Here is a 20,523-nt window from a genome sequence, read left to right as displayed (position 1 = left end):
AAGTTCAAAATTGCACGAAGCTTATATATGCCCTGTTACGGAGTAGATCAACAGTGCGTCTGAGAAAACTAGCATAAAGGGTACGGTATTTTTGGTCTCACTCCCGCCTTACGTATTTTGGGATGACTATAGCGGAAGCCGGTCTTTTCCATTAGCCGGCTCGTATGGGCAGCCAACATGAGAAAATACGCGGGGCTTACTGCGGATACAGCTGAACGCGGTCACTGGCTGGAAGCTTCCAAGATATGGAGTTATAAATTTCCACCTCAACAGGGGGCTATGCTGAGTGACCCACTTCCCTTCGTGTTTTGTACTCCGTACAGTAATTTTGATATCCTTAATATTACGATAATCGTACCACCGGATATCTAAGCCGTCTACTCTGTATGGCTGATGATATTTGTTCCTTCTTCAATCAATCAACCTTTGCATTCAAGATTGGTTCCGCTTGAGGACCCTCTATCTTGCTCGGCTATAGGGATTGCTAGCCTATACTGTCGCAGCTTACTCCGACAAAAGCTCAAAGGCGCGGCAGACAATTCAGGCTAACTTAAGTTCCGATGATTGAAGTCCATGGACCTTAACTCCAGTAGCGTGTCTAATGTTTGGAAGGGATGTAGGGGACCAAGTCTTGGAGAAGCAGATGATCTTGGACCGAATCCTTCTCTTCGTCCAGTCAATCAGAAGTCTACAGTCAGATGTCTACAGGGCTTCTAGTCTGTCAACTGTCTGGTAGCTTTGCAGCCACGACTGCCTGAACTCTCTGGGATTACTTCAGTACACGCTTTAAATCCTTCGATTTTTTATACCGCAGAAGCAGAAGGTGGAGCTTATGGAACGAGGTATTGAGGGTCTAAACTAACAGCGGCAAAACTAACTATATACAGTAATTCACAGGTCCGGGTATTACAATCTACATTAAACACCCCAATTTGCCTTCGGCTCCGCATTTCTAGACAATTCGTTCGAGTCCAGTTAAGATGGCTTCCACTGTTCCTCTTTCAGTCGCCATCTATGACAACCCTAGCATCATGCACTGGAGTCTCTTCATCAAAACCAACAACTTGTCCGACAAGACAATCATCCATGTCCTCGGTGCGCGTCAGCGGTATTTCCTGGATGTGAGAACGCCGTCGGACGCACGTACTTCAGCTTCCCTTATTGCGATTCTACCGCTTTGTCGAATCAATGCGAGCAAGATTCAGACTCTCAACAACGTCGTTTACGCTACCCCCATCCGCAATGACTTGGCAGATTGGAGCTGTCAGGATTTCGGTCTCAATGTCTTGGACAAGCTCGAGGAGGCATTGATCATCGATGGAGAAACAGGGTTTATACCGCGAACAAGAGGGCGGTTGCTGCGAAACCGAGTCGTGGCCGTAATGGTTGGGCTGTGGCAAACTCTTGTTACTGAAAGTCGACAAGAGAAAGAGGAATAAAGTGAGGGATAGTCGTTTGGATGGTAGAAATTTATCCTGACAGGGGTTTCCCTTTTCGATAAATCGAGACAGAGCTACACAATTTTATCGGACAATGTCTGTCCTCCAGTTCCATAACAGATTGCCCCAGAGTCGGCCAACTAGCCAGCGTACAGGGAACCGTAAAGGCGAGATGCAATGTGGTGTATAGAGATACCAATCTTCGTCAGACATAATACTCTGTCCATTGGACAATGTTGTGGATTCGTAGTACTCAGGGTAGAAGCCGCTATCTTCCCAGTCAATGACCCCACTGACCACGTAGAAATCGGCCTTCTCTGGATCTTCTTCCACCATGATATTGCATTTCTTCAAAGCGCCGTGCGTAAATACGGATCCTTGGAGGGATCTGTTCTCCTCATCCAAGAAAGACCGTAGTAACTTAACGTAGCAAAGGCTAGCGCGATGTTTTGCTGAGAACTGCAGCTCGTCAAATCCCCTGGCCGTGGTTATGCCTTTGTAAGCAAGGGTTTCCATGATGCGATAGTCTCTGACTCCTTCGCCACGTGAACCACCAAGTTCAATTCCGTCGTCCTTGCGGAGGCTTCTGAGGCGAGAGAATATGTTGTCCAGCTGTTTCTGTATTGATAGTTTTCCTTCATGGGATAATAGTGACCACACCTGGTTCAAGGCAGTTCCTGGGACATATGACATAAACATAACACCTACACTACCGAGCACAATAAGACCATAAGGCTTGGGGACTGGCAAGTCGGGGACATTTTCAGCGAGATATTGGAGATTGTGGTATCCAGTGAAATCTCGACTGACGGGAAAGGTCTTGATCACAAGCTCGTCACTACACCTTACGACAGCACCATTTTAAGACTAAGTTCGAAAATTCTTTCGGAATTCAATATTAGGTCTTTCAAAGGGGTGGCAAGAGGCGCGCTCTCAGAAGAACCATCAGTTTCCACGTGCTGATTGAACAGCACAGACGCCTGGGAGGATAGGGGGTATATTATTCTAGCAGTTTCGATAGGCTCAAAATTCTCGTGAAGCCAGTCAGGGGGCTGTTCTGGCTGCTGAGTTGGTGGGGACTTTTCTAAGGATTCGCACTTTTCGCTTGATGGCCCATTTGTATAGGCGATCGTATTCCGCAGGGAAAGCATCGCGCAAGTTAACTTCGGGATGGGACCGTACGTCGTTTTCAAGACGAAAAACGGGTGTGAAGTTGAGGCGACTGGCCTCAGATAGACCCGCGTATTGACCGACACGATGTGCCGAGAGATACCTGGTACCTGGAACGGAAAGATCTGCTGCGGGGTCTTTCTCCAATGCCTGACGGAAGGCTTCCATCAGATCGCGATTCCACTCCTCAGCCTCGGCTCTATCAATGGGAAGAGACTTTTGCTTCGACGCGTCCACTGACAATTTGGAGACTGGTATGACGAATGAGGCATGAGAAGTATAAAAAAAAGTCGGGAACGCGAGAAACACCTATGACGGGCGTGTTGCCGGAACGGATCAATTCTCGGCAGCCTCCTAAATGGCCCATTATCGAGGGGCAGCTACATTATACGGGGGCTCATAGCGATCATCGGCGAACCCACCATTTTTGCCTAGTTTCAATCACAAATTCTGTAGTACAAAGACTTCTATTAAGGTTCGTGGAAAATCGCCGAACTATGGAGGTTCAACATTTGAAGCTTCAATCCTGCTATCTTAAGATGTCTCTTCGAGGTGTAATGTTTCTTTTTGGATGAACTTATTAGCATAATCTCAATTATTTGGGGAAAATAAATTTGGATATTTAGTAAACAGAGAGACATATATCCTAAATAGTAAATACGCCATGTTATACTAGTGCTCATAAGCTTGTTTCAAACCGAAAAATAATAGTAATATATGTTAAAGATATATCTCAAGAAAGCCCCGATAGTAGGTACATACCAGTATCCGGGGTCTACATCCCTGGAAGGCAGCTGGGTCACCGTGTTACTTTATTACCTTGATACTACCTGGAAATAGTATCGTCACGGTAGTTTCAAGAAGTTTCTGCAGATCTGTTCGGGAATCCGGTCTTCATTCTCCGTCAAATATAGGAGTCCACGAAACAACACTGGAAATCTTGAAAAATACTAACCATTGAAGTAGGCTTCAAATACCCAATCATGAGTCAAGGATTGATCATCATTCTACCCATCATTCGGACACGATTTACCGAACCATGCAGGGATGAAACTCTCTCTGGAAAGCGCTTTCCGCCTACTACTATAGTTTAACCATGATCGATTCTATAAATTGGGATCAAGGATCGAGGCAAGTCCTTCAGTCATACTCATTCATCTAATCCGTTTCATAACCAAATATCCCAAGATGGCACCCGTTGCTATAACTTCAGACTCCACCAGTATTGAGGCCATGTCGGACAACATCGATGCCGTCAATGTCAAATCGCTTCAATGGGACTGTACGATGAGTCCGAATTCGACAAATCAAAGGACAAGTCAAATGTTCGCCAGTTTGACGAAGCTTGCGTGAAGAAAAATTTCTATGCTCAACAACACACTCTACAAACGGTGGCCTTCAACTTGAAGGCTCGGCATGATTTTCACAATAAGACTCGCGCGAATATGACCGTCTGGGAAGCGATGGAGAAATTGAACACTTTTATTGACGAATGTGACCCTGATACCCAGGAGTCTCAGGTAACCCACCTACTTCAGTCTGCGGAAGCTATCCGTAATTAGGGCAAACCACATGGATGCAGCTTGTTGGACTGATCTATGGTCTTGGCAAACTCCTTTTTTTCTTCAGTGCTCAGGGTCAATGGGATATTGTGGGAGATACTTTCCCAGTCGGCTGCGCGTTTGATGAGAGAATCATTTTTGGTACTGAATCATTCAGTAAAAATGAAGATTTCAAGAACTCAATCTACAGCACCAAGTTCGGAATCTATTCGCCTGGATGTGGGCTAGAGAATGTCATGCTCTCCTGGGGGCATGATGAGTATCTATATCATATCGTTAAGGATCAGTCAACTATCCCCGACGAAGGGTTGGCTATGATTAATTACCATTCATTTTATCATGGCATCGTTAGAATACCTATCATGAACTCATGAATGAGCACGACAAGAAGATGCTTAAAGCTGTGCGGGCTTTCAATCCTTATGACTTGTACTCGAAAAGAGATTAAGTGCCAAACATTGACAAATTAAAGGTGAGAAGTATTTCTAAATTGTGAAGTCTTTTGGAACCATATGCTAGTTCCAATCTAGCCTTACTACCTTGAGCTTATTGATGAATTCTTCCCATGGTTCTACGTTGGTGATACTGTATGGACTTCCCGCTAGTTTTGTAGTATAGCTACATGGAGGAGGTTCTGGACGGGCATGTTTGCATGTTTGGATGTTTGTACGGTTTGACCTACTCTCGGGTACAGACCAATCAGATAATTGGTCTGAGAGTGGGCATCCGCCTATATGTACGTAGCAGAGCTTCCCTCTCTCCTTCCCCTTCTTCAATGTTGTTATACCCTTTCTCCATATAGGTAGAGACGTAGGCACCCTATCACCCTTCTCACGCCACAGTGCTACCACCCGTTCTATCTTAGAATTCTACATTCAACAATGGCTCCTTGTCTGCATACCATCTCGTACCCATTTAGGAGTTGATATAGCTTGACTCAACATAGATCAATAATACTCATGTCTTTGCCTGGAGCGGCTCGTTCAGCACTTCTCGGCGTTTTTGGGGAAAGAAATGAGGTGCCTCCGAAGCCCCGAAGGGATGGAACAACAACGCGATAACTTTGAACAGTGAGCTTTGGTGCGACATCGACATAAGTGTCGATGGAATACGGAAACCCATGAGCAAGGATTACGGTTTGATTTGTGGAAACGTCGTGTGGATCGGAATCATAGTACTCAATGGAGAGTATGGATGTCTGAATATGTTTGGTAGGGCCTAAAGTAGGTAAGGAAGAAGCTTCTAAGCCTATTGCTGAGTGGGTGAAAGTGACGTCGGAGGCATGGGATAGTATGTTTAAATTGAGAAGCAAAAACAGCTTGAAAATGCGATTCGTCAATAACATTATAAAAAATAGATAACAATTATATTCTGGATGATATCTACGAAACTTATTCTTGACTTATATAAAGATTGCTTCAAATGCTCGATTGCGGCTTTTCAGCTAGTGCTTATGCGACAAAGTTTCTTCAGGCATCGGCCAATGGGCAGCGACGCTGATTTGCCTTGTGCTGACGTGATGTCCCAGAATCGTATGCTCTAGTTTCCCATCAACAAGCCTTTTAGACATGACTATTAAGTTGGAGCCTATTCCAGCCACCTCAAAGAGAGGCTGAGGAAAGGGTTCACGATCATTCGCAAAGCAACGAGTGACGAATAGTGACTCGCGCCTTTCCATCTCCTTTCAATTTCTTATCCTCTGCATCTTTCTTCTTTCTGTTTTCCGTTCTTTCTTAGTCTTTCTCTTGCGCCTTTCCCCCTTATTTTGGCTAACATGAATGAGTGTTCGCTCTACTAACGAGGAGGGGGGAAGAATATGGAGGTTTTGAATGCCGACGATGAAGACCCAACCGATATTCTTGCCACATCATGAGCATTCTTGGATGTCATCATTGACTTCACTCAAGTGGAAAATCAAAACTGGGTTTGAGAGTAAACCGGCATATCTCCGTTATGGGCTATTCGCTTTATCTTCATGATCGGAACTTTAGATGCTAGAGCCAATTCACATTTCAACTGATTCCCACCGCATTCAGTATGAGATTTCGCCAAATCTCGATTTTCAACACTTTGTACTTATTCAACTCTATTTCGGCAGACCACTAACTTAAATAGCCGTTCAGATGGCTGAATGGGGTATTGCATATACTGATTATGATCATATCGAGTCTAGCAAAGGTACGAGTCCTTTGGGGCTTGTCAAAACGCGGAGACTGGGAGTCGGATTCAAAATTTCTAACGCACGCCGGCTTTTGATATCTAATAAAGACCAAATGTGCAATATAAGCTCCGCATTTCGCGAAGGAAGGCATACATAATTGTTTTAGGACATGAAGGGCTTAATAGGCCAGAGTAATTTGTTTCAACGATATCAAAGTCGAGGAAAAAGTCGATGATTGTATAGAAAGATGCTACGAACTAGTGAATACTAGTACAACGACTCGGAGCGAACTTGAAGAGAGTCCCCTGAATTGCTTATGGTCTAACCAGATCGAACAAGAAACAAATACCACTTGGCGGATGTGTGAGCTGAGCGGGGATTTTTGAATCAGTTGTCCACTGGCACACAATAAACTTCATTTTTTCGTTATATTTACTGGCAAAAGTTTGCTTGATCATGCTGTCCAGGTGATTAAGACTGATCGAAAAGCTAAACCTTGAGATATTGTCAGGGCGCGAAAAAGAAAAGAACAATATGATCATCATGACGATGGACCCCTGGAGACAAATTTGTAAGCTGAGAGTCGCAAGACATATATAAAAGCCATCCCGAGCCCTGGAGGAGAACCTAAATAGGGAGTTTGAATACGCAATTCGCTATCTGGTGACTTTCATTACCTGAGAAGGGGAAGGGGCATTCAAAACACTAGTTTGAGACCACATGCGATCTACGGCATGTTTATGGTGGTAACTTGGTGTAGTTGGCACCTGGGCTTTGGTTGTATTTTTGCGCACGGACTTATTTCTTTGCCCGGAAACGGAAACCAACATGGATCCATTGGAGCAAGGCAGCAAAGTTGACATGGGGAAATTGAGGTTGACATTGTTGTATCGATTTTACCACTGATAATATGGCATATCTGTATTTGAATAGATTCGAAGTATTTGAGATGTTCAGCCAATTGCCATCTCCTGGCGTGACGGGGTGGCTGTCCAAGTCTGTCGGGGGGCTTCACACGTGGCGTAGCCGGCGCTTTTTGGCGCATCTCATCGGTGAATGTAAGTTTGACAAAAGCGGCACTTTCAAGTTTCTTCCTCTAATTTGGTACCTTGGTCGATAATCTTCCATTGAAAGTTAATTTTGCACCTGCGCATTGGCCATTGATTTCCTAGTGGCTGGCTGGGCGCCAAGTCTTGAGCCTCCCGAGGATAGGCCACTCTCCGCCCCCGCCAAGACGGGGTTGTCCCATGTCTTGGCGGAATCGCACTTACGTATAGACTCTGGAAAGTACTTGTGTCCGACTCCGGGTCACCTTCTTGGGCTGAGTAGATAAAACCCCCGGGCCCGGGCGTAGTCAGATGCCAACTTCCATAGGAACAGTTACGTTGTGTACTGTGTTGTGATATATCTGCCTTTCGGGGTGCATCATACAGCTTTCAAGTCTCTCAAATCCAATTTCCAAACTAGCTGGTGTTGGATGAGTACGATGTAAAATTGCATGTTTATTGTAAGAAAAGAAATTGGATCGCTGAATCATAAACATATGCGAATTTTATAACCGAATCGATTTTGAGGCTAGATGAGAATAGCCGTTCATTTAATATCCGGTTCGCCGGACAATTTCAATGGTAGCAGTAGCAGGACAAATAAGGTCAATTTATTCCTTGAGAACAGACGCAAAGTTCGGCTTCGAACGGAACAAACAGATGTGGGCTCATCGAGCAAGATACCACATAATGTGCCTCGTGGTAAGCGCCAAGATGCCCGGGACATTCGCCAAGTGATGCTATAGCAAGCCCTCACGATTGCCAAGGATCTAATTCTTGGCTAAAAAAGACATAATCAAACCATAGGAAGCGAGAAGTGGATCCAGACCAATCAGACAAATTGGCCCCAGGGTCACTCACCTCCAGCTGGTCCAATTCCGGGGGCCTCCCCCCGTTACGCCTGATGTCTGCCCCGTATCTTGGCCTACCCCATACCATGGGGAAACCTGGAGAGCTCGGATTACCGGATTTGTGAACCCGGGGTGTCAGGAGGATAATTGGCACTATATATGCTGTAAGTTCGCATTTACTCCACGTTTCCCACGTTTGACCCATCTTAGCACTTGGTTTGATTTCACTTGTTGCTAAATCGTCCTGTATTGGCGTTTCAGCATCATGTTTGGTTTTCCAAAGTTCTTTGGCTGGAGAGGCAGGTCTCTCAATTTAGCCATCAGCTCACTTGGCAGTCTTGATTTCTTGTATGTTCAGCGGTGTAATCAAATCGCAGTCCCAGCGAACTCCCTTGTAACTGACTGTTCATGAAATTAGACTTTTTGGATATGATCAAGGTATTACTGGTGGTCTTTTGGACTTGCCATCTTTTATCAAATACTTCCCAGAGATCAACCCGAAGGAAGATGGCATCAGCAAGTCTCTTAAGTCACAGCGCAGCTTAAACCAAGGTATCTCAGTTGCAGCCTACAACTTGGGCTGTTTCGTGGGTGCCATCTTGACTATCTTTATTGGTAACCCCCTCGGTCGACGACGAACTATCTTTTGTGGCTGTATTATTATGGCCACCGGAGCTCTTTTGCAATGCACTGCCTTTCACTTGCCACATTTCATTGTTGGTAGAATAGTTACCGGTATTGGCAATGGAATGAACACAAGTACTGTTCCAACATGGCAATCAGAGTCATCGAAGGCCCACGATCGTGGCAAAATGGTGATGATCGAGGGTATGCTGATCACTGCGGGCATCACACTTAGCTATTGGATTAACTACGGTAAGTTCAAGTTGTTGCTCTCACTCATTGTTAGAAGACGGATTTATTGATTCGAATTAGGAATGGCATTTATCGGAGAGTCCGAGGTTGCCTGGCGATTCCCGCTCGCCTTCCAAATATTATTTGCGATAACCATTTTCTGTACCATTCTAAACTTGCCCGAGTCGCCACGATGGCTCGTGATGCAAGGAAGAGACGACGAGGCGTTGGAAATCCTTGAAGCACTTAATGAAAAGTCCCGTGAAGACCCGTTCATTAAGAATGAGCTCATCGCCATCAAGGAGACCGTTCAGGAAATGTCTAAAGGGTCTTACAGAAGTTTATTTGACATGAGTGAATACAGAGAGTTTCATCGCGTTGCTCTCGCGTATGTCAATCAGATGTTTCAACAAATCTCGGGTATTAACTTAATCACATACTACGTGAGGCACTTCCACTTGAAAGCTAAACCGTCGATCACCACTGATACAATAATAGGCGCCATCGCTTTATGCAGAGATTGGCCTCGGTAAAGGAAATACTCCGAAGCTTCTAGCAGCCTGCAACGGGACAGAGTATCTGATGGCTGCGTTTATTCCGATCTACATTATTGAAAAAGTGGGACGTCGTCCTCTCATGTTGTTCGGAGTATGTGAATTGATTACCTCCATGTGGTTGAAGAACATTGACTAATCAATGGGTGAAATTTAGGCTGCTGGCATGTCAATTTCAATGGCTGTCCTCGCAGGCACCAACTACCGTTTAACCCATTTAGGTGATAGTCAAGCTGGCATTGGGCAGGCTGTCTTCCTTTTTGTTTTTAATACCTTCTTTGCCATTGGCTGGCTCGGAATGACTTGGCTATACCCTGCAGAGATTGTCCCTCTTCGTATTCGTGCCCCGACCAATGCGCTATCTACCAGGTATTATCGGCTCTACGATTCATACACTGCTGACAACCTAAACTGACAATCTTTCACCAGCGCGAACTGGATTTTCAACTTCATGGTCGTAATGATTACTCCAGTCGCATTTGATAGCATTGGATATAAAACGTACATCATTTTTGCTGTCATGTAAGTTGCATTTGTCTACGCCCAAGAGCTTTAAACGACCAATCAATACTGTTTGAAACTAACATTTACAGAAACGCCTTCATGTTCCCCGTTGTTTACTTTTTCTTCCCCGAGACACGCAGGCGGTCTTTGGAAGAGATGGATGCAATTTTCAAGAAGTCTACAAACGTCTTCAATGCGGTGACTATATCCGTCAAAGAGCCATACCGGTATGATGAGCATGGCCAGCTCAAACCTGAGTACCTCGAAGAGGTTATGCGCCGAGAGAGTATCCGACAAAATAGTGTTTCTGTTCACATAGATAATGATAAATTTGGTAGTGATGAGAGCGGCTGATAAGGGAAGGGTTTAGGCTATCTAGGGTTACTATCGTTGAACATGCTGGGTGAGCACTATGTACGCATTTCAATTAGATTCTGGCAATATCCGAGTCATCATAATATACTTATTGCAACTTAAGACTTTTTCCTCTAAGCTAAATTCTAGAGATACGAAATGAATATGAGCCAGTCCCTCGATTGACTAATTTGACAGGCACTCAAGACTGGAACTTCAGTATGCACTTCGACTTGAAGAGTATTTATTATTTGAGTAATAAGCCAAAAATTTCATCACTGACTGGAACATGGAAGGCTGGAAGACAGACAGATTCTCAATGGCCCAGTAAATAAGATTATTGTTAGACGTGTAGTTTCAATATCAAATAGGGAAATGCCCACATATGAAAGGCTCATGTTGAAGGTGCGGGCTTCGAAAATCGGATATTTTTTCGTTTCCATAACATCCCAATTGCTAACAGCTGCGCTGCCGAGAAGGCGCCAGCTAGTTTCATCTGCATGCTATAGGCCATAGCGTAAACATCCCGGACGTGATCTTGAGCCTCTACTGTCAAATATTTTATCGATTCGCTTGTTTTCAAAATAGCGACAAGCTCTTCCGGCTGCAAAATTCCAGTCAATCTGCTCCGTAGATAATAGTTCAGAATAGTTGTCGCAGCCGAGATACCTAGGACACCGCCGAGCGTTCGAGATTGAATTCCAATTCCGATGCAAGCTGCCTGATCTTGTTCTTCTACCACCAGTGGCGCGATCATATAGAATGCAGCTATGCTCAAGCCAACCCCGATACCGGCCAATACCAGATATCCAAACTGGCCTGGCCAAATATGCGTCGTTGATGCAATTTCAGAAAAAAGATACAGCCCACTGACCTGGCAAGCTAGACCTGCTAACATGATGTAACAGAAAGGAACGGTAAAGCGACCAGCCAAAATCGAACAGGCTATTATGCCAACAGGGCAGCTCACTGAGAAAGATAGCAGCTTAACCCCTGCTCCGAGTGGTGAACTTCCATTGACAACTTGGAATCGTTGTGGAATTTCAATTATGCAGACAAATAGCGGAAGACCCGATGTGAAGAAGCCACTATCACTATCATTAGTCAGGCCAAAATATTTTGGGGATTTTAAAAAACGTACAGCACGTCGCCCATAAAAACACGATTTTTTACTAGCCACCATGGAAGCACCGGTGTGATTGCGAGGTGTTTATCACAGATAAGCCACTCCCACCAGAAAAAGGCAATCCAAGATATCGCTGATATAACAAAAAAAGCAATGACAAGTCCCGAACTCCAAGCGTAATCGGAATTCCCTTCTTGTAAAGCTGAAATTATGAAAGAACATGAAGTTAACATGAGGGTTGCTCCAATCACATCCACTTGGGAAATTAATCTGACAGTGGATCTTGTCCATATTGACTTTTTTAAACTCGAGGCTGGTTCTGGAAAGTTCACGGGAATTGCGGTGAATATTAAACCCCCAGCTATGATCCCGATAGGAACGCTTTTGTAGATATGAGATAAATTGAAGTTCACGCATTATCGGAAGAAACACATACTTGTATAGAAATATCCAGCGCCAGCTCCCGTTGTTCGAAATGACACCGCCAAGCAAAGGGCCCAGAACTAAACCCAACGATGAAATCCCGCCAGCGAATGAGCTAGCTTTGTCAAAATGTCTGTATGGAAATACTCTGACTAAGGCGTATAGCGTCAAGGAATATACGCCTGCTCCGCCGAGACCTTGAAAGGCTCGACAGATAATCCTTGAGACGATACACATTTGTTAGTTTTTGCGGAAGAAGAACGCAGGGTTAAGGCATACAGCTGGGTAAGAGTATTGGCGGCAGCACAACCACCTGAAAATACAACGAAAATGAACAGAGAGGCAAGAGTCGCCTGCCTTGTCCCTATAATAGTACTGAGGTTAGACCAAATAATGAGAAACCCTGTAAGAGGCGTTAACCGTGGTCACGATGAAAAGAAATTGAATAGAGCCATAGCACCTGTATAAGTGAGTAGATAAGATGTGATTATCCAGCTACTTTGATCGGAATCATGAAGATCATTGGTGATGGTGACAAGCGATGTGCTAACAATCGTTGCTTCAAGGCAAGTAAGAAATAGCGCCAAGGCCAAGCTTGAAAAGATTAGCGAGGGCACTTTTGTTCTGGTTGGATGACCGTGATTTATGAGTTTACACACCCTGTTGCTCCAAGGTACATTCGAATTCCGTCTAAAGCGCCACTCCATTCATTGGCTGGATGAGGATTGTTGACCTCCATCAAGCCGAAGAAATGGCCGACCGGGTCGGAGTCTCAGCCGGGACACGTAGCTTCAGTTCCCACAACAACGACAACACGTATGAATTTTGTATTTCTTTGAGGAGCGCATGTATTCTTGCGGAGTCTCGTAAGGGATTTTCAGCCTCTTAAAAAATAAATGTGGAGGGAAGTACGGGGGAAGACAAAACCAGATGTGCGCTACTGGGTGTGCGCTACTGGGTGGAACTTGAAAGAGACTAACAACTCTATGGTTCGCACTTTGCAAGCTAGCTAGGATTAATGAGCAATAGGTTCGACTGAACGAGCTGAAAGAATCCACTTCGACTAAACTCGTTGAGCGGACAGCAAAGATGTTCATTTTCCTTCGCCCCTCGCCCGTGCATGAGTAGTCTCATGGCCATGAGAACCACCTAAATGACCCACCTGTGAAAACACGATCGGAGTTTCGGTCAACTTCGGTCTAGGAAAGAGAAACACCTATCTATGCCACCGCTTATTCTAGGCGAGGCATAATCAGGAGGAAAGCAGAAATAATCATATGTTCTTCTTACAAGGCAATGTCGTTTACATTGGAAAGGGGACTTATGGGCCCGAGGTTAAATTCAAAGTTCTCTCGCTACATCGCTCTGTACAGAGTACTAGTGGATGATGCAGGTTTATCCCCTGCATAAATATGCGCTTAGACACAAAGTGAACGCAATTCTATGCTAGATCTTGTCAAGTCCCTTTGTCTTTTCTCCACCTCAAGAATGGTCTGCCCCCGCTAAGAATACTCTCTAGTCAATCAAAACCATCATCGCGAGCGTGTTGTGACTAGTGGCACAAAGTGGGGCTTGTGACTGTTTCGTCCCGAGCCCTGGACCAATCGATCGAAGAACACGCATGAACCACCTACGCGTGGGCGGCACGAGCGAGATTCCCGAGATCGACCGGGAGAGGCTTCAGGTTTGTTGTTTTCCGCGATACGGAGTACGTGAATTCCCCCCGAAGAAAGTAAGTTCAAATCAATTGCACTGCAATACTGCAATACTTCGAAATTTTCTTTTAATGATTTGGAATATTACTGGATAGCGTTCAAATTTGAAAACATCGTAATAATTCGCTTGGCTTTTGGGACTCTATGGCTTGCCGGAAACAGCTTGAATGTATGCTGTTGCCCAGGTGCGATGCTGATTTTTCTTAACAGCCCAAAATCATAGAACCCGGGGACAATTTTGAGTGCTAGCTGAAGCAGGTTCATTGATACTGATAGAGTAACCGAAGAGGTATATACCAGGGAATTGAAATTCTGGAAAGTGGAATACCAGACAATTTAGTCTATCCAACGAGGCAAGTCTTGAATAATCAAATAAATTCATATGCTAGGCAGTGCTTTCAACTATCATTGAAAGAACTTCGAAGAGAGCATTAATCAGGAAAGGGGATCGGAAAGGGGAAAGGGGAAAGGAGGAAAAAAGCAAACCGATAAACTAAATAAAAACGATATCATAAACGGATGCCAAATCCTAGTAATACATACAAAAATTTAAAAACCCCAAGGCGATTGAAGAATTCATTTATAATGGCTGACTGGTCCTAGATATTCTCCCAACAATCATACAAGCACTTAGATATTCTTCAATCCATTTCCATTCTTTCTATCACTCATGATTGGAAAACTCATGGAAAGGAACTTTGTTATCATACCGGACTACCTGCCACAACAGATCAAACATGACATATGTCACAATTTCTACAATGTCTGAAGTCTGAGAGAGGCATTTCTAGGTTACGTGAAATAAGTGATGCTTTTCACACTACGGCTTGTTTCGCCGAACTACAGTGGAACCGGGCAGTGGAGCACTCGGTATTACATCCGAGTCCGCGATGGTCGGATCGGACGCGCTTGATAGCCAGGTATCGGAGTGTTATATTTGAACAAAGACATCTGTAGGCTAGAATGGCGAACACGTGAGAAACACAAAGTATGGTCAAAGAATATTGAACCAGTACAATAGCTTCTTTGTAGCCCAGATCTAATAATTGAACCTTGACTTTGGAAGACAACATGATTGAAGCAATTGTATCATTCTAGTTGACCTTCTTTCTAGATACGTATCAAAATTTGAGAATAAAGCAAAACAACCATCATTCGTAGCAACTCATTTCTGGGAAAATTCAACAAAACACAATTACAAAACTGCGTGTCGGTTTTTCCAATATTTGTTGATACCTCCATCCCCGCCTAGAACAGGGTCCAATTCAGGATTTGGGACAATCCAGACAGATTCATTTTTTCCATCATGATCACCCCCTTCTGATCATTCCCAAGTCATACCGCAGGGTAGATGCCCATCATAGTAAAGCCTGAAATCTTGACTTCTCTGACAAATATCGCGGGGTCGTCCGACTAAATTGCATGCCCACTTCTGCTAGCCAATTGTATAGGGGCAGAATTAGGCGCGTTAAGATCGTAGGATTTGTGCGTTACACCAGCTGGAATAACAAAAAACGTGCCCAACTTCGACATCGGTATATAATGCACCATCCTCAGATGCAGTGCCGTATGTATGCTTTTCAGGATCATCACCAAAATCTGCAGTACCCCAACGAATTTTTCCAGGGCCAGACATGACCACCATCGCTTCATGAGTAGCGGGGTGGTAGCGTGAGCGTTGATAGTGACCATATGTCACGAACCACTGCGTATCCCATCCATTTTTATGGAAAGTGTCGAAAGCAAGGGCAGCATCGACTTTCCCATCCCGGAGAAAACAACCCTTGTAAAGCAAAAGGGGCTTCGGCGAGTTTGGAATCAATTTGGTTGGTTTAACATCATAAGAAATTATTTTCGTCGCCATTTGCAGGTGGGAATGTTAATGAGAAGGTGAGGGGAGTGGTTGGAAGTAGAGTTCGGATGGATGTTTATTCAAGTTGGGTGTAGCTTTATAACTTCATATCGTAGTGCGACGGTCAGAATAGGGGGTATCGCAACCCGACAGTATAGGCATTTATCTGTAGGGAATTGGGAGATCGGCGTTGTTGGCCGTAGTCCAGAATGCATTCCCCAGTGCGACCGGGAATTGGAAGCCGATTAGTTTACCCCGCAAACTACCGGAAATCTGACGCCAGTCCCATAATACCTTTGTTTTGCTTTCAGTTCTACATTTCTATGAGGTTCATGAGTCGGATATCTCCTCTGAAGATCTTTGATGTATAACATTGTTTTTTTAGTCCAGTCGTCAACAACTAAAACATCATTCAGAAACTAATATATGAAGACATGGTACCTGCCCATCTCACTCGCTTCGTAGTGGACAATCACCTCCATGGAAACTTTAGTATTTACCAAAATTATACTTTGGCAAAGTCGGGCTTTTCACCTTCCAGACAGGAAAATTGAGAAAGTGATCTCAGCTACTAGTTTGAGAGGGTTTGTCATGCAAATAACGGTATGCACGGAGAGTAGGAGAGTGTGACGAGGCAGTAGATAGTATTCTTTTCGGGAGCTTGAAAAGGCATTTCTACATTCTGCTTTCTCCTATTACTTTCCATAACATTTAATATCTTGTAATCGGGAACGAAATTCAGTTCAATTTGACGAATAATGAGACACTTATCTCTATGGCAGATAAACTTCTATTTAAACGTTGCGATGTAGCTGTGATTTAATTAGGATTGGATCATACCATACCAAAACATTGACTGCAGTAACACATAAATCTAGCAGGTTAAAGTGGGCGATAATTATCAAATCATATATGCAGGGCGTGTTGTAATTTTAAAATTAACACTGTTGTAGCGTGGCTGGTAAATGAATCGTGAAGGACCCTGAAGACCTTCTTTGCCGAGGGTGCAATATACCGATGTATGTACCCCTCATCCCTCATCCGGGGCCCCGCGCCCCAATGAATACTAGGCCAACGCCCCGGGAGGCGCGGGTACCTTTCCCTCCACCTCACACATGAGTTGCTCGGCGCCACAATCCTACTCTGACGATGTTTATTTCTCCCCTGATTCATTTCTTGGTTTTAACTACATTAGTTCACATCGGTTAAATACCTCGACGGGAGTAATGGGCAAAACCCCGGTGGGGTGAGTCTTTTGAGACCCTTGTTGCTCTGATGACACTCATCACCTGCGCATTAGGTGGGGTACCTGCTTTGGAATGGCGGAAATATACCCGTTGATTCTAGAATGTTACTTTTCACACTCAAATGGACCTCACAGTGGCCGTGAAGCTCTTTCATAAGATATATCAAAGCACGTAGGCGATCATTTTATTTGGGTGGATCTGTTTACATGCTGGAATAAGGACTTGATCTACGCACTTTCTTGTTGTGAAGAAGTGTTAGCTAGGTTCAAGATTCATTTTAGACCCACTGTTTACTGATTTTCAGAAGCCTAAACTTCTTTATTATCAACCGAGTCAATATTTGTGTGTATTTGAATACTTCGGATTCAATTATTGGAGGAAAATCCCCGCTGCATGAAAACCGTACGCCACTCCTGCTTTTGGAATGGCTACTTTGGAGGTACAGGACGGACAACTATAAAAGATCGACTTGATCCCACGTATATGGGCTGTTTTGCAGTGACTACTCAGTGTCTCACCATTGGTTTTAAATCGCGGGTTTCTTTTTACCCCGAAGAGCCATTCCAAATATGACTTCAAGATTAAGCTCGCGACATGCTCGCATGGTTGCTATAGGCCTTGTTGCCTCAGCCTCCCTTGCCATTGCTGGGCCTTGCGACCTTTATGCTTCCGGAGATACCCCCTGTGTTGCAGCTCACAGTACTACTCGGGCTTTATACAGTGCCTACAAAGGCTCCCTTTACCAAGTTGAGCGTGCCTCCGACTCTACCACTCTGAACATTGCACCGCTTTCCGCCGGCGGTGTTGCAAATGCCGCAGCCCAAGACACCTTCTGTGAGAACACAACCTGTCTCATTACCATCATTTATGATCAATCTGGCCAAGGCAATCATCTCACCCAAGCACCACCCGGAGGCTTTTCTGGACCAGAGTCCAATGGATATGACAATCTAGCTGGCGCCATCGGCGCACCCGTGACTCTGAACGGACAAAAGGCATATGGTGTTTTCGTGTCCCCTGGCACTGGGTACCGCAACAATGACGCGAGCGCCACGGCTACCGGGGATGAAGCGGAGGGAATGTATGCAGTTCTCGACGGCACCCACTACAACAGTGCATGCTGCTTTGACTACGGCAATGCTGAGACTAGCAGTACGGATACAGGTGACGCACACATGGAAGCTATCTACTTCGGTGACAGCACTGTGTGGGGATACGGCGCTGGGAATGGGCCTTGGGTTATGGCTGATCTTGAGAATGGTCTATTCTCCGGCGTAAGCGCCACCAGCAATACTGCTGATCCATCCATTTCTTCTCGATTCCTTACCGCCATGGTCAAGGGTGAGTCAAACGAGTGGGCAATTCGGGGTGGAAATGCCGCATCTGGCTCCCTTTCCACATACTACAGTGGAGTGCGACCAAGCGGTTATAACCCAATGAAGAAAGAGGGTGCCATCATCCTTGGTATTGGCGGCGATAACAGCAACGGTGCCCAAGGCACATTCTACGAGGGTGTGATGACCTCAGGTTACCCATCCGATTCTACTGAAGCCTCGGTACAAGCTAATATTGTCGCTGCCAAGTATGCGATCACATCACTTACCAGTGGCCCGTCTCTCACTGCCGGAAAATCAATCTCGCTCCAGGCCACTACCTCCGGCTACACTGATCGCTACATTGCCCACACCGGGACGACCGTTAATACTCAAGTCGTTTCTTCGTCCAGCTCAACCACCCTCAAGCAGCAGGCTAGTTGGACTGTTACAACAGGTCTTGCTAACAGCGCTTGTTTCTCATTTGAGTCTGTTGATACACCTGGAAGCTACATCAGACACTATAACTTTGCATTACTGCTCAATGCCAACGATGGTACAAAGCAGTTCTACGAGGATGCTACCTTCTGTCCACTGAGTGGGTTGGATGGTGAAAGTACCACTAACTCACTTCGATCCTGGAGCTATCCTACTCGCTACTTCCGCCACTACGAAAACGTGCTTTACGCTGCAAGTAATGGTGGGGTTCAAGCATTTGATGCCACGGCATCTTTTACCGACGATGTGAGCTGGCTGATCAGCACTGGCTTTGCCTAAGCCTGCTTCTGTAAGTGGATATATGGACAGATAAATAACGCCAATTGATATTGATCTTTTTCATAAATTCAAATTTTGGTTAACACGCCTGACTCCATGTCTTCTGAGGTCGTGCTGCTCTACTCCGAGTCTATATTTTGTTCTTCTTCAAACTTTGAATATCTTGCCAGTGTGTTACAATATTATTGAAGATGCCCCTCTAGTATATCAAATTTTCAAGTTTTCAAGTTTGAGAAATTTACATAAAAGGCCTTGGCTCTGATCGATGCCCAATGGCTTTTAAATCAGGCTATTTCCAAAATTTAAGTTGAACTCAGTGAAGCTAATACTACCTCTCGAGCCATAACTTGAGATTATAATTGTAGATTTCAAGTTGATTGCCAACCGCCGCGCGGCGATTGCTGATCTATTATGTATTCATAAATGTATCTGTGAGATTTAGCATCTGAAATTAATACGACCTCATTTGTCCAAACTATCAACTGTCTTCCCCCATGGTGTAGCCGAGATCATTGGAGGTTGTAAAACTGTCCGCGTGTGCTAATTTTATTACAATTTAATGTAACCTCTTCAAAATCTCGCTCTTGAGGTAACCTTAAAAGATTCCTGTCAGCTTTGATTTTCTTTGCCCAATATAACGCGTTTCCAACTGCCCGAATTCTCTGAAGCCCTTCCTTCGAAATCTTAACTTGAAGATTTGACGAAGCCACCAAACACTCTGGATCATCTGCAGGGTGTGGGTAGTGACAATTGACACAGTGAGACGTTTTTCCGCATTTATTCCCAATAGGCCCAATATGTTTGATCATCGGCTGCCCACAATTACTACATCTTGGCAGTCTGGTGCACTTTGAGGGCCGACACTAGCCCTGACACCCAGGATCTGGTCCTTTTTTACTTGGACGGCAGTAATCTGGCTTCGCCATTGTTTGGAGCTCGACTTCGCGTTCGACAAGGACGCTAGCCTCAACAATGCCCCCCTTTTTTGATGCAGATGGCAATTTGACTGGAACGCCCGAGACAGTGTATGTGTGCCACAGGCAGTTTTCATTTGATTCTGGCTCTGATTTTGGTTTTGATACCTTGGGTTGTTGATGTGGCTTGCTCTATCTGGGGGTGGATTCTTGAGTAGGCTGATGGAATGGTAATCGACGCCATTGGTGTTCACGTAGGTTGAAACACTGATGTGTTTCATGTATCCTTCAGCAATTTCTACGGCAATAGCGTGTTCCTCGGGCTTCGTTCTGTGGGTGGCGACAAAAGCGTCGCAATAGGCGGCGAAAGAGTCATACACTCGGTGCCGTACGTTCACAAGGCGGGCAGCTTCCTGGGGTTCTTTTTGTGTTGTTTCTAGTCCACTGTAAGGACAGGACTATGATAATTGCCTTGATTCTCTTTGATATTCGACTCCCTTCAAATATCTGCGGTGCGTGGGATAGGGATGAAAACCATCAATCTTTACTAATCCCTGAAAGTGCGTCCATGAACAAACTGGTGAACGACACGTCCACAAACTTTCTTTCGAACGGTTACTTTACTGAAAATAGGGGTAGCGGTGAAAGGGAATGAGAACG

The 20,523-nt window shown here is 44.8% G+C and overlaps 7 protein-coding genes across 7 annotated transcripts; 4 read left to right on the top strand and 3 right to left on the bottom strand.

The window, feature by feature from the left end:
• Nucleotides 1-980: 980 nt before the first annotated feature.
• Nucleotides 981-1,439, top strand: N7478_006403 (uncharacterized protein; the record flags this gene model as incomplete). Its single annotated transcript, XM_056922617.1, has 1 exon — nucleotides 981-1,439. One exon carries the CDS (start codon nucleotides 981-983, stop codon nucleotides 1,437-1,439), a length of 459 nt encoding a protein of 152 aa, XP_056780654.1.
• An 84-nt stretch (nucleotides 1,440-1,523) lies between these two features.
• N7478_006402 (uncharacterized protein) lies at nucleotides 1,524-2,590 on the bottom strand (the record flags this gene model as incomplete). The annotated part of the gene is made up of 2 exons (XM_056922616.1): nucleotides 1,524-2,277; nucleotides 2,418-2,590. 2 exons carry the CDS (start codon nucleotides 2,588-2,590, stop codon nucleotides 1,524-1,526), a joined length of 927 nt encoding a protein of 308 aa, XP_056780653.1.
• Nucleotides 2,591-3,883: 1,293 nt separating this feature from the next.
• Nucleotides 3,884-4,171, top strand: N7478_006401 (uncharacterized protein; the record flags this gene model as incomplete). Its single annotated transcript, XM_056922615.1, has 1 exon — nucleotides 3,884-4,171. One exon carries the CDS (start codon nucleotides 3,884-3,886, stop codon nucleotides 4,169-4,171), a length of 288 nt encoding a protein of 95 aa, XP_056780652.1.
• A 4,323-nt stretch (nucleotides 4,172-8,494) lies between these two features.
• Nucleotides 8,495-10,496, top strand: N7478_006400 (sugar porter family MFS transporter; the record flags this gene model as incomplete). Its single annotated transcript, XM_056922614.1, has 7 exons — nucleotides 8,495-8,577; nucleotides 8,648-9,105; nucleotides 9,166-9,527; nucleotides 9,583-9,732; nucleotides 9,796-10,007; nucleotides 10,068-10,160; nucleotides 10,232-10,496. 7 exons carry the CDS (start codon nucleotides 8,495-8,497, stop codon nucleotides 10,494-10,496), a joined length of 1,623 nt encoding a protein of 540 aa, XP_056780651.1.
• Nucleotides 10,497-10,890: 394 nt separating this feature from the next.
• N7478_006399 (uncharacterized protein) lies at nucleotides 10,891-11,394 on the bottom strand (the record flags this gene model as incomplete). The annotated part of the gene is made up of 1 exon (XM_056922613.1): nucleotides 10,891-11,394. The coding sequence occupies one exon, from the start codon at nucleotides 11,392-11,394 to the stop codon at nucleotides 10,891-10,893; it is 504 nt and encodes a 167-aa protein (XP_056780650.1).
• Nucleotides 11,395-15,228: 3,834 nt separating this feature from the next.
• N7478_006398 (uncharacterized protein) lies at nucleotides 15,229-15,624 on the bottom strand (the record flags this gene model as incomplete). The annotated part of the gene is made up of 1 exon (XM_056922612.1): nucleotides 15,229-15,624. The coding sequence occupies one exon, from the start codon at nucleotides 15,622-15,624 to the stop codon at nucleotides 15,229-15,231; it is 396 nt and encodes a 131-aa protein (XP_056780649.1).
• A 1,804-nt stretch (nucleotides 15,625-17,428) lies between these two features.
• N7478_006397 (alpha-L-arabinofuranosidase B) lies at nucleotides 17,429-18,949 on the top strand (the record flags this gene model as incomplete). Its single annotated transcript, XM_056922611.1, has 1 exon — nucleotides 17,429-18,949. One exon carries the CDS (start codon nucleotides 17,429-17,431, stop codon nucleotides 18,947-18,949), a length of 1,521 nt encoding a protein of 506 aa, XP_056780648.1.
• Nucleotides 18,950-20,523: the final 1,574 nt, after the last annotated feature.

Source organism: Penicillium angulare (genome assembly GCF_028827245.1).
Source record: "Penicillium angulare strain IBT 27051 chromosome Unknown utg000004l_segment0_segment0, whole genome shotgun sequence".
NCBI classification, from domain to species: Eukaryota; Fungi; Ascomycota; class Eurotiomycetes; order Eurotiales; family Aspergillaceae; genus Penicillium; species Penicillium angulare.
The sequence above is the reverse complement of the archived record's forward strand: the minus strand, read 5'-3'. Positions and strand labels throughout refer to the sequence as shown.